Source organism: Aspergillus ambiguus (genome assembly GCF_047715705.1).
Source record: "Aspergillus ambiguus strain CBS 117.58 unplaced genomic scaffold BDV59scaffold_2, whole genome shotgun sequence".
Lineage (NCBI taxonomy): Eukaryota > Fungi > Ascomycota > Eurotiomycetes > Eurotiales > Aspergillaceae > Aspergillus > Aspergillus ambiguus.
Window position 1 is genome coordinate 90965 of NW_027395515.1, and position 14918 is coordinate 105882.

The following is a 14918-nucleotide window of genomic DNA, read 5'->3' on the forward strand; positions in this document are numbered from 1 at the left end:
CTCCGGGAGTTCACTACAACCCAACTAAGGTAAAGTAGTGATGGATGAATTCATTAGGATAGATACAGGTTGGTATGCGCTATATACGTCACTCATGCAGGCCCCATCCGACTATTACTCAAGCTGCCCAGCTGCTGGAGGAACGCGGCCGTGTGCTCGGGAGAGAACCCGAAGAAGACCGGCCCGTTGAATACGATATTCGCCGGGGGATGCGGGGGATGCTTCGGAGAATCCTCTCCGGGTTGCCTTTCAGCTTCATGTTCCACGGCATCATCCGCAGGGTGAGGGTCGCGGACGGTCTCGGTCTCCGGTTCGGCGTGGCCGGGGGGAGCAGCACCAGCAGCGGCGCCATGGCCGAACGGACAACGGCCTTTGGGCGCAGCACCGGCGTTCTCGCCGGAGGGATGATGCCGCGACGGCATGGAGGATATTCCCACGGCAGCCGGAACAGGAGCAACAGGGGAGTGCGGCGCCGATACGGGAGGGGGGATGGGAACAGGGATACCCCAAGGCCGGCTTGGAGATTCCCCTACGCGGACTTCGCGCAGCGGGCGATCGAAATGGCCCTTCCTCCCTTCCTCGTCCGACTCTTCCTCCTCCTCCTCCTTGATGGAGGGCTGAGTGTCCGACTTCAGACCAACTTCTTCCGCCCACTTCTCGACGCGTTCCGCGGAGGTGCTGGAACCGGGGACGTCGCTGTTGCCGCGGTTGGGCAAAAACGCCTGGTGCTTCACGGACAGGCCGCGAATCATGTTGATCAGGCTACCGTACTTCGCGTCCAGCTGGCGCATGCTGGACGAGTCCCGCTGGTACCGCTGCACGCAGATGGCATGGCTGCGCGGGATCTCGTGCTTGTGCCGCTCGACATACTCGGCCACCTCCTCCGGGCTATGTTTATCTAGATATCGGATGGGGCACCGAGCCACGGGACACTGGGTGGTGGAGGTCCTCGCCGAGGGGGCGCGACTCGACCGACGGTCAGACTTTTCGGCCTTGATGGGGTCCAAATCCTCGTGTCCGCACGCATCACCATTAGGGGCGGGATCCAGACTGCCTGTCCCCGGAGACGCCCCATTCTCGGAGGGTTTTCCCGCCGGCGGCTTCGCGAAGGGACATCGCAGTCGGCCCTGGGTGGTGCCCTTGGTGGTGAAGTCTTTCTCCAGGGGCGCAGGGACCCCCGCCCGGGTGGCGACAAGACATGGATTGGCATCGGATGCTGACCTATCGTCCTGACCTCGCAGGATGGATTGGTAGCATTCCAGCCCCTCCGTTATGGCAGTAAGCATCTGCTCTCCTACGTTTCCAGACTCGGCCAGCGCCTTTACTACATCCGGAGGGTTTAGGGATGGTTTATGAGGGGGGTTGACTTCGGAGTAGTGGCCACGGATCTTCTCCGAGACGATCTTCGTATGGGTATCAGGTCCATTAGGGAGACGGTCTGCTAGTTTCAGATACTGGACAGGTGTTAGCACTTGTATACTGGAAATCAAGTGAAAGCAGGGCAGATGGTAGCAGTCTCATCGGATAATACATGACATATCCGTCACCGCCGCAGATGCGACTCCTGATCTAGAGCTAATCGATTTTTCTCGTCATTTGAGACAGGGGAGGGGGGAGGCAAGGCAGCGATGGAAGAGCATTACCTCGTTGTTGGCGTATTCCAGCCGTTGCTGCAAGCGTCTCTCTTGACAGCCGAGCTCTTGGGTGGTTAGCAGAAGAGCTTCGAAAGCTCTGGCCAAGGTCTGCAGTCGCAGATCCTGCTGCGTGTCCGCCACCACCGGTGCAGGGGACATGTTGAATCCAGTGAGGGTTACAGGAGAGTGATCATCACATCTGATGAAGGATAGGGCACCTCTGCTGTACAGAGCAGAAGTGCAGCCACAGGATCATAAGAGAGAGGAGGAGAGATGGGAAGGAAGAGAAGGAAAATAAGCCGCGGAAGATCGTTGCCTGAAAACTGGCGGGAAATAAGCGAGGTGGTCCGTGCCGGGCACGTGATGGCGTGGACGGAGCGCGGCTGCTGTCGTTCCGGCGTCGTCCTATTTGTTACTGACTTCATGTATGGGATGGGTATCATGATATTCGTATTCTCTGGCCGTTTTTCTGGTACACGTTTGCCCGGTGCGCAGGGGTGTCGGGAACTTTTTATGAAAACAAATCACATCGTCTAATCCCCGTGAACACCTCGTCACCTCTAATACTGCACCTCTAATACATGTGCTTTTAATGGAGACAATGCACTGACAAACAGTCCCTGTTCACTTTTGGACCAGTCTGTCCCAGATAAGGTCAGTATGCCAGTGTTGCGTAGGAGGTATATACTAACCATCCGCTCCAGGCTCAGAGTGGGACGCCGTTCTATCTGCGATGACGTCCGGATCTTCTCATCTCCGCGTCTGAAAGCTGAAGAACGCGCGCGACTTCCGTGTTCATGGGAGGGCTAGACAGCGGACGTATGGCCATAGCGTCGATGGTGCTGGTGGAATAAGAGCGTCTGTGCCTCACGGGGGCATCGCGAGTTCCCTCCTCGATGACCGGGTGGGGGTTCTCGGTGGGAGTACTCTGTTCGGTGGAGGGGGTCTGGGGCGATTCATCCTCCTTGTTGTCATCACCGTTGGGGGGGTTGCGATGATAGACGTCGGCTTTCTCGTTGATTTCATCCGCCGATTCGGCGATGGTGATGGATTGGAACCTTTCCAGGACGCGGTCGTTGTTCAGGTGCTCCATGAGCGCGTCATTGATGTGGTTCATTGTCGCAACCCCTCCGTTGAGCATCATTGCGAGCGTCGGCAAGGAATTGGGAATGCATTGGTTCCTCTCGGGCGGAGGTGAGCTGCTCAGCGAGATGTAGCCGGAAGTTGGGGTTGGAGGTGGAGCCTGCATGGTTGTCTGGTGGTGGTGGTTTATGGTGGTAGAGTTGTGGATGTCGAACGATTGTGAGTGTGGGAGGGATTCAGGTTGGAGTTCAGGATCAGCTGGCTTTGGTCAGCGATCCTGTGACTTTGTTGAGTTGCATGGCTGTGAGGCCCGGAACAATGGGTTACGCACTGCACTGCACTTGCTGTTCCTGTTCTGGACTGTGATCTGATGTAGCATCGCATGGGATACCTTCAGGATGGTTGTGTGGAGCCGATGGGGTTATCCTGTCGTTACTATTTTGTCTGTTTGATCAGATTTCTGTTATATTTGGTTGGTGGTTTGGTTGTCTTCTGTGTCGTCGCTTGATGATATTATATTGGACGGGACACCTAGTAGCGCCTCATGTACTCTTTCTGTGGTATACTACAGCCTGGGTTTGAGGGAATCGAGATGATCCATGTGGATGGCTCTCACAGTGGTTACTGCATGGCCGGGGTGCAGATTGTATACAGCAAAAAGGGTCCTCGAGTATGGTTACACCAAGTACACCCCTACCGATATATATCCACATCCATCATTGGTGGCAAAGGGCACCATTCAAAACAGACACTATAGAATTAATGCCCGACAAACCAGAGCCTCGGAGAAGGGAACTAGGTTCATTCGGTTCTCGTCAATTTGGTGCAATACATGAACGAGCATCGATAATCATCAGGTGGCGATTACATTCGTCTCATCTAGTCTCATCTAGTCAAACCATCCCGCCGCTTCAACAACGCGGCCGGGCTAGCTCAATCGGCAGAGCGTGAGACTCTTAATCTCAAGGTTGCGGGTTCGACCCCCGCGTTCGGCTATTCTTTTTGTCATTTCTTCATCCGCAGAAGAAAACGAATATATATATATATATTTTATTAATAGGAATAAATGAACGGAGCCGGTCCGACAGACGCGACGAATGCAGGAGTATGCAGTAAATCCCGCAATCACCCACAGAAGCTGAAACACAGGCCCAGTGCCAGACCACGCCGATCCAGCGTTAGTCCGAACGCTAGGCGGACACCACCATTTCATGCATTCACGGGGATGCGCCAGTGGACGACCATGGACGGTGGAAATCTGACAGACGACAGCGAAGGGCCATCAATCCAGGGTGCGACAAGTGGCTGCAGATGGCTGCAGCTGGCGGCCACAGCAGTGGGGAGACCGAGCGGATTATTCACGGCGACGGGTGGGACGATTGGGCTGGAATCATCCGCCAGGGACCCGTCAGTTGTCAGGATGATGCCTGAATGTACGCCGTCGCATTGCGATAAGGTTACTGTCGGTACATTATGGGCGGACGAGGGAGGACGATGGGAAAAGCCAATCGAGGGATGACTGTCGGATATATACTCCGGGTTCTAATTATAATGCATGGACGACAGATCTAGGGCGGCATCCGACGATTGCATGATAGTCGAGACAGGCATGGACCGGGGAGTTGACGAATCAGTGGTGGCCTGGCCCGGTGTGGCCGATGGCGTGAAAGGCTGAGGGGTTCATCCCATGTAAGGAGCCCGCCCACCCATGGCTTGCGGTGCTTCTCAATCGAAATGATGGAGGGGATGATGGATAGGCTGAGAGACGACGGTAGAGGTTGCCGGACATGGGTGAGCGTCACTGATGAAGACAAAGGAAGTCTGAAGGAATGAGACTCCGATAGGAAGCGGAGGTCGAACTGTCGATCCGCGGTGGATTGGGGTGATCCACGCCGTGGACGGTGTATCGCCATCGAGCGATTATTCGTTGTAGGGATTTGGAGGAGCTCAGTCCTCCGGTCGATACGGTCTACTCCGTCTATAGAAGTGTAGATGTACTAGGTACCTGGTGGGCGCATTGAGGGAAGATACCTGCCTCGACAGGTCCTGATAGGTGATCGTTACTTGAGATGGCCACATCTAGACCGTTGATACAGAGGTACCTACTTACTACCTTAGGTATCTATCATCTATACGGTCTAATTTCCTATACTATTTTCAGAATAAAATTACTATTTTATTTATTTATTTACTTTTTTTTTTTTTCAGAATAAAATAGACACTATTACATCAAATCATCTAGTATCATGATATCCTATTACCTCTAGGTACCTAGTAGTACTTAGTACTACTAGGGAGGTACAGTACCATCACCCGTACCCAGTAGTACTCAGTAAAAATACACCCCCGCCAAGTTATCATTTTTCCATCTCTTCACCCCTCAATCCACCTTCCACCCCCCCTGCCCCCTCCCAGTCTAGTCAGTTTTTTTTTTTAATTCCCCCTCCTCCTCCCTCCCCTTCCTTCCTATTTCTTCCCTCCCTTCCCTCCTTCATCATGTCCCAATCCTCCATTCCCCCCACGCAACCTCATGCCGCCGCCCAAGTCGCCGGACAGTCCTCCTCCGCTGCCTCCCGCACCACCGAACTCGCCAGTCTTAAAGTAAGACTGCGCGCTGCCCTCCGCCAATTCCCCGATTTCCCCTCGCCTGGCATCCTCTTCGAAGACATCCTCCCCATCTTCGCCGACCCGACCCTCCACGAGGCCCTCCTGCGCTGTCTGGAGCTGCACATCCTCGAATCCAACGCCAACCAGAAGCCCGATGTCATCGTCGGTCTCGAGGCCCGCGGCTTTCTGATCGGCCCGAGCCTGGCCTTGCGCCTCGGTGCCAGCTTCGTCCCTGTGCGCAAGCAGGGCAAGTTGCCCGGCCCCTGTGAGACCCAGGCCTACGACAAGGAGTACGGCCAAGACTTTTTCCAGATGCAGGCCGACTCCATCAAGCCCGGCCAGAAGGTCATCGTTGTCGATGACATTATCGCCACAGGTATATCCCTCTTTTTTTTTTTTTTCCACCGCTGTTCGTGATTCTAACGGTCGTCTCAGGTGGTTCTGCCTACGCCGCCGGCCAACTCATCAACAAGATGGGCGGCTCCCTGATGGGCTTTGTCTTCATGCTCGAACTCGACTTCCTCAAAGGCCGCGATAAGCTCCCTGCCCCCGTCTACACGCTTCTCACGGGCCAGGAGAAAAAGGACTAAGGGTGAAAAGAAAAAAAAAGGTATTTCCTTTGTCGGGATGGATATGCATTTCCGTTATCGCAACAACAAAAGCAGTGGAAAAAAACAAACGAAAAAGAAAATAACTTCTCCGATCGCCCCGTCCTCGCCATCCACCCCGGTCGAATTGCCAACAGGACCGGTTGCACGCGTCTCGTCTCGTCTCGTCTCGCCTCTGGATGAAACACCAGCGGTGAGTGAGTTGGATTGGATGGGATGGATTGGATCACGGACAAGCTAGATAGCGATCGCCCGCCATTACATATAATAATCCCATGCATGGAATGACACGATAGACGAAATGGAACGCTTCTCTTCCCTTCCCTCTCAGTGCCAGTAGTAATTCCTCTAGAAAATATGTACACGCATCAGGTCCAGGTCCAGGCACCCGGCAAAGCTAGTTCTCCAGCGGAATCGCCGGCCTCATCACCTCCTCCGCCCACTTCTCAGGGAACCCAATCGACTCCGCCTCGCGGATCGCCCGATTCATCCTCGGCACATACTCCGCCTTGGGCGGGGCCAGCCGCACCCGCAGCTCATCCACGTAGACCAGCACGGGGACCGTCGACACGCCCGCGGACCGATCCTCCCAGCGCGCGCGTTGCCCCTCATCCAGCCAGTGCACCACCGTCGCCGGCACATACCACTTGTTGTAGTCGCCGTCGCCCTGTTCGCGCGGCCGCACAGCGACCGGCACGGGGCCCCCGTGCGGGGTGGCCGGGCCGGCGGCGTGGTCGACACCCTCGTACCCGTCCAGGAGGCGCTCGTCGGCCGGGTCCATCTCGTACAGCACGCCGAAGACGGCGTCGTCGGCACCGGAGATCGGGACCGCGGCGCCGTCGGTGGCTTGGGGTCCGATGCGCAGCTCGGGCGGGGGCACGACGTTGGCGTAGCCCGGTTGGCAGATGAGCCAGCGCCAGCGGTCGAGGCGGGCGATGGCGACGGGGTGCGAGGAGAGGGAGGGGTTTTGGGTGCAGCGGTAGCGCATCTGGGTGAAGGAGAGGTTGGAGCCATAGGCGAAGTAGAGGGCGCGGGCGCGGGCGCCGGGTGGGGAGGTGGCGGAGGGGTCGACGGGGTCGGTGGTTGAGATGGTGATGGTGGTTTGGGGGTCGCTTTGCGGGGAGGGGTCTTGCGGATGCATCTTGACAGTGTTGATGGTGTTTTTTGGAGGGGGCGGAGGTGGTGGGAGGTGCGGGAGCGGAAGAGGCAACAGTTACTATAAGTAGTTTATTTTTCTCCCCGCAACTTCGGGTCCGCTCAGGGCTCGCTTGTTCCGATTGGAAGAACCGCCGACGGCCGAGTTTCCAGAAAGTCTGCATCTAAGGTATTGAATTCGGAACAGCATATATACAATCGTTCGGCGCCCGTCGCTAAAGCACATATAAGTTGTTGATTGGAACCCCCTGCGAGCGCACCGTATATCGCCGTTTCATCCCCACGCCAACCGCCCGCTGCAGCAGCGCATACGTCTCCTCCCCGCCGCCCACCATGACCATGGGGATGAGATGGCGTCGAGGAATGCCGCCGGCCGTCAGTTGGGTTTCGTCCAGATGAGGCCGAGCGAGATACGGCGCTGCGCGGAGGGCCGCAAGTCCAGGGGGCGCCGGAGACGGGGCTTCGAAGGCGGACACCTGCTCGTCCGTCGGCTCCTCGTCCGACACCACGACGACGAGTTTGAGGGCGTGGCGCGACGGTGGGTATGCAGCGATGTTGCGGAGTTTCTGCGAGAAACTGCACCCACCGCGTTTGATGACTAGCACCTGGTGGCTGTGCACGATCTCCCGCGGGATGCGCTCATCGCAGAGATCATCCGCGAAGAAGATTGTAGACCATGAAAGGCGGTGCTTGGAGGCGTCACCCGTAAGCGAGAAGGTGGTCGCGTCCTCGACGTCCGGCATCGGCCCCGATCCCAGCCCGGAGGCGGTAGATGCCGGCAGGGCGATTCGGAGAGGTCGTTCTTGGTCCGGCTGGTCCTGGGCCTCATCGCGTAGTAAGGCAGAGAGGGTCTGCATCATCGATGACAGGACGGTCCTCATGCTCGACGATGGGTCGACGGGACCGACCTTGTGGTCGTCGGCGAGGGGGGTGGATCCGTGGACGAGGGACTCCGCTGTAGTCCGTTCTTTAAGATCATCTGAATCATTTCCTCGACGGACGGTCTCTGGGAGGACGTCAATGACGATGTCTACCATGACAGAATCGCGAATACGGGTAAAGTTCGGATCATTGGGGTCCAGGACATCAAACGTGATCTCCCGTGAGAGATATACCTTCTCATCTTTTCCAAGTGGCACATTGTTGATCACCTGCACCCGAAATTCCTCCCCGTCGGAATGCCCTGGCATGCCATGCGAGGGCACATCCTGGATCATGCTCAGCCGCAGACCCCCTATGGCCTTGACCAGAACCCCATCCCTTACGCGCTCCAAGGACCCAGAACCCAGAACCATGCCGGGCAGAGAGGGGAAGGAGATATCCAGCGTCGGACGAACGGTCATGGGCGAGCTGGTCGCATTGAAAGGTATCAGCTCCGGGGGTAGAGTCCATGGGAAGAAGGTATAATTCGACGGTGACGATAGATCAGACACCGTCACACTCGGGTGGTCTTTTGCATAATCAAGCAGAGGCCCTTCTGCCGGGCCTCTGCTGGGCATGAGGTGCAGGCGAGCTAAGCTCGCGGCGTGGAATACATCTGGACGTGCAGCTGTCGAAGAAAGGCCAAACGTGGGAGGCAATGGCGCTGTTTGACAGACAGACTCCCTGGAAGGCCTGTTGATTAGGGAGTCCTTGTTGTAGTGCGCCCTAGAGCCAAGGGTGCTCTGAGGGATGATCAAAGGGTGACCCTCAGTGGAAAAGACAAACGGCCGGTCCATGTTGTTCAGCGGGTGATCTGGCTCGTAAAGCAGGAAAAGATATTTGGCCGTTTCACCGAGGAAAAAGCTTTCCATCCGGTCATTAAGTTCTCCATTCCGCACATCTTGAAGACCAGCCCAGCCGCACTTGGTCCAGCATCGTCGTTTGAGGTCCCGGAGTACCATCTCACCTACATGCAAATACCACGGGTCCTTGGTAGCGCGATACAGATAGTATGTGGACTCCACGAATTCAGGCCGGCCACCATACCATGCCAGCCCCCCTTCAATGTTCCCTGTAGCCACATTCCATCTCTCAGGAAGGCCGGAGAACCGGGTCCAAACTGCTGTTGTGAGGAGGTGGATCCCAATCGCTTCGTCGAGCTCCCCATCCAGGGACAGAAGTCCTGGATAAAAGGCGCTGAGGCTATCAATCCAAAACGCGCGAGTGGCCCCGGTGAAGATATCTCCTTGGATCAAGTGCGGGTGCTGGTAGCCTTCTCCGCGGTACAAGTGGCGCTTTATTGAAGCGTGGGATTCCTCCCACACCTGCAAGAAGGCTTCAGCCGACTGCTCATATTCACCTAGAGGCAGGGAATAATCATCTAGGGCACGCCAGGGGCTCTCGGGATCGTATGGTGGTCTTTCACCAGAGGAAAGCAGCACGTAAGACTTGAATGCATATTCAAAAAAGCTATCGATTCCCGCGCCAATCTAGTTGAGAAAGGTTAGCCAAGCGCAAATCGACTGCGCCGCGGATCGCGTCGTAACCTACCCCGGTATAGGAGTGGACCCATCTTCCCGTCTCTGCATCAATGCCAGAACCAATTAATCCAATCTCACTCCGCCTGGCCCAGACAGCCCAAAAAGCTCTCTTAGCCAAGTCCTCGTACCGACCGTCTCCGGTCAGCCGGCTCAGCACTGTAAATTCCAAAACTAAACTTCCCGCGCCGGCGCTGCACGTTTCCGTAGTTTCCTGTAACGCGGACCGTCGAGGTTTCTGACAAGACAGACGGTTTGAGTCATCACAGAAGCTAGCGGCGTTCAACGGGGAATTCGCATAGAAGGGGTGCCGTTGCACTCCGTAGCGGAGGTTGACTCGCGGGTATGGGAGACCAGTGTCCGTGAAAAACGCAGGCAACAGACGGTTTGCCAGATCGGCGGCAAGTCGGAGGAATTGGCCGTCGTAAACAAATCCATTATCCCACTTGATGCCATGACTGCCCTTGGGGAAGAGCGTCTTGTCCCATGCTTTGGCGAATGCGGTATCGGTTGCCGGAGGGTTGTACCCTCTGATCGGGAGATCTCCCACAGAAAAGAGATGGGCGCTGAGTAGGCCCCCTGGCGTCCTCAACTGTTAGAGGCATATCCGACTTGTTGGCATTCACAATTGGCGCGAGAGTGCCCCTACCTAGACCTCTGATGACCGTCTCAAAGACTTGTACTTTGCTGTCAATGTCAAAACCCTTAGCCCGGTCACCCTGACCAGCAGGGCCGTCTGATCCATCACCATATAGTCGAACAAATTCTTTTATCCCATCCTGAAAATGACTCAATGCCCGGCCGCCATCGTCCGCACTCGACAGGATTGCCAGGGATGACAGACTGTCAATCAAGGTCAAGGAGTAGTTTCCCAAGACATCGTTCAACTCGGCGTGCGCGGGATTTGCGCGGTCGCGGGATAATGGACGGCAGGATAGCGGGCGTAGTTCGTCTTCCGGAAAGGCATATTTGATGTAATTATCGAATCCATGGTAGAACATGTGCTCGGTTTCCTTTCTGGATTTAAATCACATCAGATTGCGGTTCCAAAGAGCAACCAAATAGCACAAAACAGTAGGCACCTGTCTATACATAGGGAGATGGGACTGTACCTGAGTTCTTTAATTTGATCTGTCGTCATGCCCTGGGCCAGGGCGAGCCACAGCGTGAGAAACAAGACCCAGGTCATCATCCATGTCGAGCGAAGGTCGCACATCTGTGAGAACCAACATCCCGAGGGCATCACCACAGAGACAAAGCAGCCGACAGAGGCATGGAGCGAGTGCAGAGTTCCGAACTGTGAGGAAGACTCTGGGGGTGGAAATGGCTGGTCGTGGAGAGCAGGTGTCGCTCGCACGTGAGAATCTCCGGGTGGCGGACCGAACGGCCAGATATACTAGTCGGCAGACCACATCTGATTGGTGGATTGCGGCAGATATTGAACACCACCTCACTATATCTATAACATTCGAACTGCTTTTATATGCATATAAATGAGAGAGGAGGCTTCCTGTGAATTGGCTATGATATCTGTAGGAATTATGAGTAGATACCCTTCCATTGGTTATGTAGCAGTCAGCAAATGTCGGTTAGCGGACATTGTCGTGGGTCATAGGAAAGAGCTTAACAGCATGAGCGTTGAGATATTTTGGCAACGTAATATCTACGACGGTGTACTTCTTCTGATTAGACCGTAACAACCAATATCTGTTGATTTCTTCGAAATCTGTTAGCCTTCTTCGATGATCACTCCTTTGATCAAATACGTTCGATGAGGACTATGATAACCAGTGATTTGATAAAAGCCGTAGCGCGGATAATTAGAGAAGAGTAATTGAGGACATATGAGGTCTGCTTTCATGCAACCTTTACAAAAATTTGAACATTGGATATCCAACTTATTATCGTAGAGAAAGACCGTATTTCTCTACAATTGATTGATAATGTTCAACTGCAAGCAATGCAGTTTATGCCAAATCTCCCATACTATGTCTTGACCATTGTCCTACTAAATTTGTTCAACAGCAGGCCGGCATAATTGCACTGAAAATAGGGAAAGCAAAAAGCATTCTTCGAGTCATTCGCATTGCAAGTGTCTTAGCTCTGTATTAACTAAGTGCCCACTTCTGCTTAGCCATAATATGGAGGCTGATCAGTGGGAATTGCTGATACTCGCTATGAGTATCATGATATGGATCTAGCCTGTAATAGGTTTTATTCCCTCGATCTCAGTATAAATTCATTCCTAGGCTTTAAGCCCTAGGAGAGGTTCAGCACGAAGTTTAGCTCTGCTTACAAGGCTTCTGCAGCCTTACTTTGCCCTGTAATTCCTGGAAGCCAAGATGAGTGTTATTTAAGGGTACTTAGGCGGGAGTAAGCCGGATCAACCTCGTAATTATTTTCATAGTTCTTTCTAAAACTGTCAGGAGGCAGTGTTGGAGGGAGGGTGTTTTTCTTGCACTTGCCGTGCTGGTATTCTTGCATCTTCCATCACCATGTCCTCTCAATGCAGCCTGCCATTTTTCAGACTCTGAACTGGTTGCTAATAAGCCGGAACTTCCAGGTAGGCATGATTTACAAAGAGGCGTCCTATTTTTAACACAAAATAGAGTCGCCAAGGCCTAGAACTCTTGGCCTGCCGGAAGAAAGTGTTGCGACTTCACGGATTTCATGCCAGAGCATGTCCGTGTATGCTCGGGTCCTTTCCATATACTTCTTTCTGCTGATATAACCTTAGGTGAATGAGAGATCTCACCAAATCGGCTGACAATGAGAGATGCATTGCGGTATTGAACAACATGAAAAAGTGAGGGATCGTTCAGATAGCTGAAAACCTCAATACCACCGCACAGATGAAACTAGACGACCTATGGACACCGATCCAAACTTAGTTGATATCGAGGCAAACCGACAGCTTTCACGCATGCGGAATCCCGAAAGAAGTATGTACCTATCTAAGGATGTGTTGTCGACCATCGTGCTTTGGTGGCTGTTGCAGGCCACGGTGAGGCACTGCATATCAGGGCTGGTGCACGAGTCCTCCAATTCGCATCGTTTAGTTTTGGTGTTTCGTTGATTGAAATTATCAGCACGTTAACAGTCGGAGGCACCATTTGTATTCCTTCGGACCACGAGCGAATGAAAGACTTCCCTGGGCGGTGTAGTTAATATTTCGCTTGTTGCCCGAGCTACTTTCTACCACCGCATTAAGGAATGGACATTTACTAGAGTTTCAGACAGCAATCTTACTTGAACAATGCACGCAGGCAATCCTTGCATGCACTCTGGTCACAGAGAGCTCCTCGAGAAATTCCCTGGCGTATGCGGCCGCAGTTGCTACGGCATACATCTTCCATTCTTTACCCTTATGATCTGAGTAGTCACAGATTCCCCGGATTAGGGGAGAAAGAAGAATATGATTGAGGCCCGCAGTCTCCATTCGAAGCATACGACATCTAGTTGCCGAGCTACATCGTCCCGAGCTGTACCACTTTTCATGACTTAGTTTCCCGAAGCAATTGCGTCGTAATATTTTATTATCTTGTCCGGCCCTCGGCTGCTTCGTGCCATGAGCTTTGACCTTTCAATTTCGTCATAACTAGAGGTTACAGATTCATGGTTATACATCGCACAGAAGAGGCGATCCGTTAAGTTTAGGCGGCTATATGCGGGTTGATCACCTAGCTTCTGCCGTAGGATAGCTTGGAGTCGACTGAGATCCAGTTCAGACTTTGAACGTAGGGCTAACACAACCGTCCTAAGTAAATGGTGAGGGATCATAGGTATTGCTGTTCGCAGTAGCTGTCTATTTCTGATGACTTTCCCGAGATCACACTGTATTACCCTGATTCCAACAATATCATTATCTACTACCCAATACTATGGCCTTCTAGAAAGCCTTGATGTGGGCAATGATGCGCAGACTTTAGGCGTTGCCGAGCAAAGAGATATGCACCTAAAGTATGGAATTTGGTGTAACCTCGAACGTCTACCCTCCTACCGTGGACAAAATCTGTCGATCATTTTCAAGTCCTTCATACCTACTCCTTGTTGCTTCATTCAAGTTCTGAGCTGATCAACGTGCCACTCAGCGGGATACCAATGCTTTTAGCGTATGCCACATAGTATGACGAGAACGGTTTGAATATAACACTATGCTAGTACATCTATATCAAGGGTAGTGCCCCCGTCCCTTGATGTTTTCTACAACAACTTCCTTACCATATACATCTTGGCCTGATATTTTATCTTTGCCATCCAAATAAGTCAATTATCAGATACCCAACGAAATGCATTATAATCGGCTCCTCGTTGCATTATCTCTTGTGATTCCACTGGTTGCTTCATATAAGACATTGTGCACTGTCTGGGCTGGAAATGATGAGAACGAAATCGCTTGTTATGACCAGAAACGAGACAGCAAAAGTTGCGCTGCTCTTGCCTCCGAATTTAACGGTGACTCCCATCAAGAAAATGAGTGCATTTTCAAAATCACCCTTGACGCATCATACGAGGAGCTGGAAGAGATCTGCACAAACAATGGTGGAACGGTGTTATCATATGACCACCCTCCTCCTAATCAGGATGAGGGCAGCTGCGAAGCCACATCAGACCCGATTCACTGGGTTGAATGAATGAGCAGAAGCGGAATGCATACACTGTACGCGTGATGCAGAATTGAGGATTACCGGTGCTGTTTAAGTTGGAAATTAATCACGGACATGTTATTATCCGAATTCTTGTTTAGTGGAACAATGAGGGAGTTGCCAGGTGGGAAACAAGGCGCTCGGGTGGTATTATGGAATAGAGGTCAACTGGATTGTTGATGGATTCCGGATCAATTTTAGATACAACCACAGAGTGCCTTAGTGTCCATGGCTTTGCTGAATAGAAAACATCAGGTCTCTCTATTATTAATATTAAAATTGATGGTTCTTTAACTACTTGTTGTACAGAACCGAATTAGTAAGGGGGTTCCAACAATTCAGTGGACAAAGCCGATGTCGAAATCAACTATGTCAAGCATGCGAGTCACGTTCGGGGAGATTTGTGGTTGGAAAGGGGCGTTCCACGCACGATACGGAAGCGGCAAGGTGGTTAACGAGATGGTAAGTATTGCAATCAGTGCCCACAGTCTAATAGGCGCCTATGTCTGGTCGGGCTGCTGGTATTATACAGGGTAGGTCAGCAAGGAACAACATATACAAATCATAAAACACGCCAATCCCCGGACCTTTCTTAACAATTATCATCCTCTGCAGCTCGAAACCCATATAATCCGGGTTATCTACGGCCTTAAACCAGGCGTAGAATTAATACGGGCCGTTACGCGACAGAGCCGCTGGCGAAACACATAGCGGTCACAATATCTA

At 52.9% G+C, this 14918-nt stretch overlaps 6 protein-coding genes and 1 non-coding gene across 7 annotated transcripts; 3 read left to right on the plus strand and 4 right to left on the minus strand.

Annotated features, from left to right (window-relative positions):
* On the minus strand, nt 1–2075 carry BDV59DRAFT_44436 (uncharacterized protein). Its single transcript, XM_073696409.1, has 2 exons — nt 1644–2075; nt 1–1454 (listed from the first exon to the last, which is right to left on the minus strand). Exons 1-2 carry the CDS (start codon nt 1791–1793, stop codon nt 93–95), a joined length of 1512 nt encoding a protein of 503 aa, XP_073552178.1. The 5' UTR covers nt 1794–2075; the 3' UTR covers nt 1–92.
* A 116-nt stretch (nt 2076–2191) lies between these two features.
* Nucleotides 2192–3126, minus strand: BDV59DRAFT_44421 (uncharacterized protein). Its single transcript, XM_073696408.1, has 3 exons — nt 3049–3126; nt 2327–2994; nt 2192–2274 (listed from the first exon to the last, which is right to left on the minus strand). The coding sequence occupies exon 2, from the start codon at nt 2881–2883 to the stop codon at nt 2359–2361; it is 525 nt and encodes a 174-aa protein (XP_073552179.1). The 5' UTR covers nt 2884–2994; nt 3049–3126; the 3' UTR covers nt 2192–2274; nt 2327–2358.
* Nucleotides 3127–3639: 513 nt separating this feature from the next.
* On the plus strand, nt 3640–3712 carry BDV59DRAFT_t23. Its single transcript has one exon. It is a non-coding gene; the product is annotated as a tRNA-Lys (tRNA).
* A 1405-nt stretch (nt 3713–5117) lies between these two features.
* On the plus strand, nt 5118–6102 carry BDV59DRAFT_44467 (adenine phosphoribosyltransferase APT1). The gene is made up of 2 exons (XM_073696410.1): nt 5118–5700; nt 5760–6102. The coding sequence occupies exons 1-2, from the start codon at nt 5214–5216 to the stop codon at nt 5912–5914; spliced, it is 642 nt and encodes a 213-aa protein (XP_073552180.1). The 5' UTR covers nt 5118–5213; the 3' UTR covers nt 5915–6102.
* Nucleotides 6103–6329: 227 nt separating this feature from the next.
* BDV59DRAFT_197713 (gamma-glutamylcyclotransferase family protein) lies at nt 6330–7073 on the minus strand (the record flags this gene model as incomplete). Its single annotated transcript, XM_073692987.1, has 1 exon — nt 6330–7073. One exon carries the CDS (start codon nt 7071–7073, stop codon nt 6330–6332), a length of 744 nt encoding a protein of 247 aa, XP_073552181.1.
* Nucleotides 7074–7162: 89 nt separating this feature from the next.
* Nucleotides 7163–10893, minus strand: BDV59DRAFT_167680 (glycoside hydrolase family 47 protein). Its single transcript, XM_073687954.1, has 4 exons — nt 10659–10893; nt 10196–10563; nt 9560–10125; nt 7163–9498 (listed from the first exon to the last, which is right to left on the minus strand). The coding sequence occupies exons 1-4, from the start codon at nt 10787–10789 to the stop codon at nt 7303–7305; spliced, it is 3261 nt and encodes a 1086-aa protein (XP_073552182.1). The 5' UTR covers nt 10790–10893; the 3' UTR covers nt 7163–7302.
* Nucleotides 10894–13703: 2810 nt separating this feature from the next.
* Nucleotides 13704–14481, plus strand: BDV59DRAFT_167682 (uncharacterized protein). Its single transcript, XM_073687955.1, has one exon. It carries the CDS (start codon nt 13836–13838, stop codon nt 14178–14180), a length of 345 nt encoding a protein of 114 aa, XP_073552183.1. The 5' UTR covers nt 13704–13835; the 3' UTR covers nt 14181–14481.
* Nucleotides 14482–14918: the final 437 nt, after the last annotated feature.

What these genes read in the sequence shown, in the direction of transcription:
- BDV59DRAFT_167682 (XM_073687955.1), top strand. Translation starts at nt 13,836, where the DNA reads ATGCATTATAATCGGCTCCTCGTTGCATTATCTCTTGTGATTCCACTG.
- BDV59DRAFT_167680 (XM_073687954.1), bottom strand. Translation starts at nt 10,789, where the DNA reads ATGCCCTCGGGATGTTGGTTCTCACAGATGTGCGACCTTCGCTCGACA. An exon ending in GATCAAATTAAAGAACTCAG is followed by an intron (nt 10,564 to 10,658) that starts GTACAGTCCCAT and finishes ATTTAAATCCAG; the next exon opens with AAAGGAAACCGAGCACATGT. An exon ending in GACGGTCATCAGAGGTCTAG is followed by an intron (nt 10,126 to 10,195) that starts GTAGGGGCACTC and finishes TGAGGACGCCAG; the next exon opens with GGGGCCTACTCAGCGCCCAT.
- BDV59DRAFT_44467 (XM_073696410.1), top strand. Translation starts at nt 5,214, where the DNA reads ATGTCCCAATCCTCCATTCCCCCCACGCAACCTCATGCCGCCGCCCAA. An exon ending in CGATGACATTATCGCCACAG is followed by an intron (nt 5,701 to 5,759) that starts GTATATCCCTCT and finishes CGGTCGTCTCAG; the next exon opens with GTGGTTCTGCCTACGCCGCC.
- BDV59DRAFT_44436 (XM_073696409.1), bottom strand. Translation starts at nt 1,793, where the DNA reads ATGTCCCCTGCACCGGTGGTGGCGGACACGCAGCAGGATCTGCGACTG. An exon ending in TGGAATACGCCAACAACGAG is followed by an intron (nt 1,455 to 1,643) that starts GTAATGCTCTTC and finishes ACACCTGTCCAG; the next exon opens with TATCTGAAACTAGCAGACCG.
- BDV59DRAFT_44421 (XM_073696408.1), bottom strand. Translation starts at nt 2,883, where the DNA reads ATGCAGGCTCCACCTCCAACCCCAACTTCCGGCTACATCTCGCTGAGC.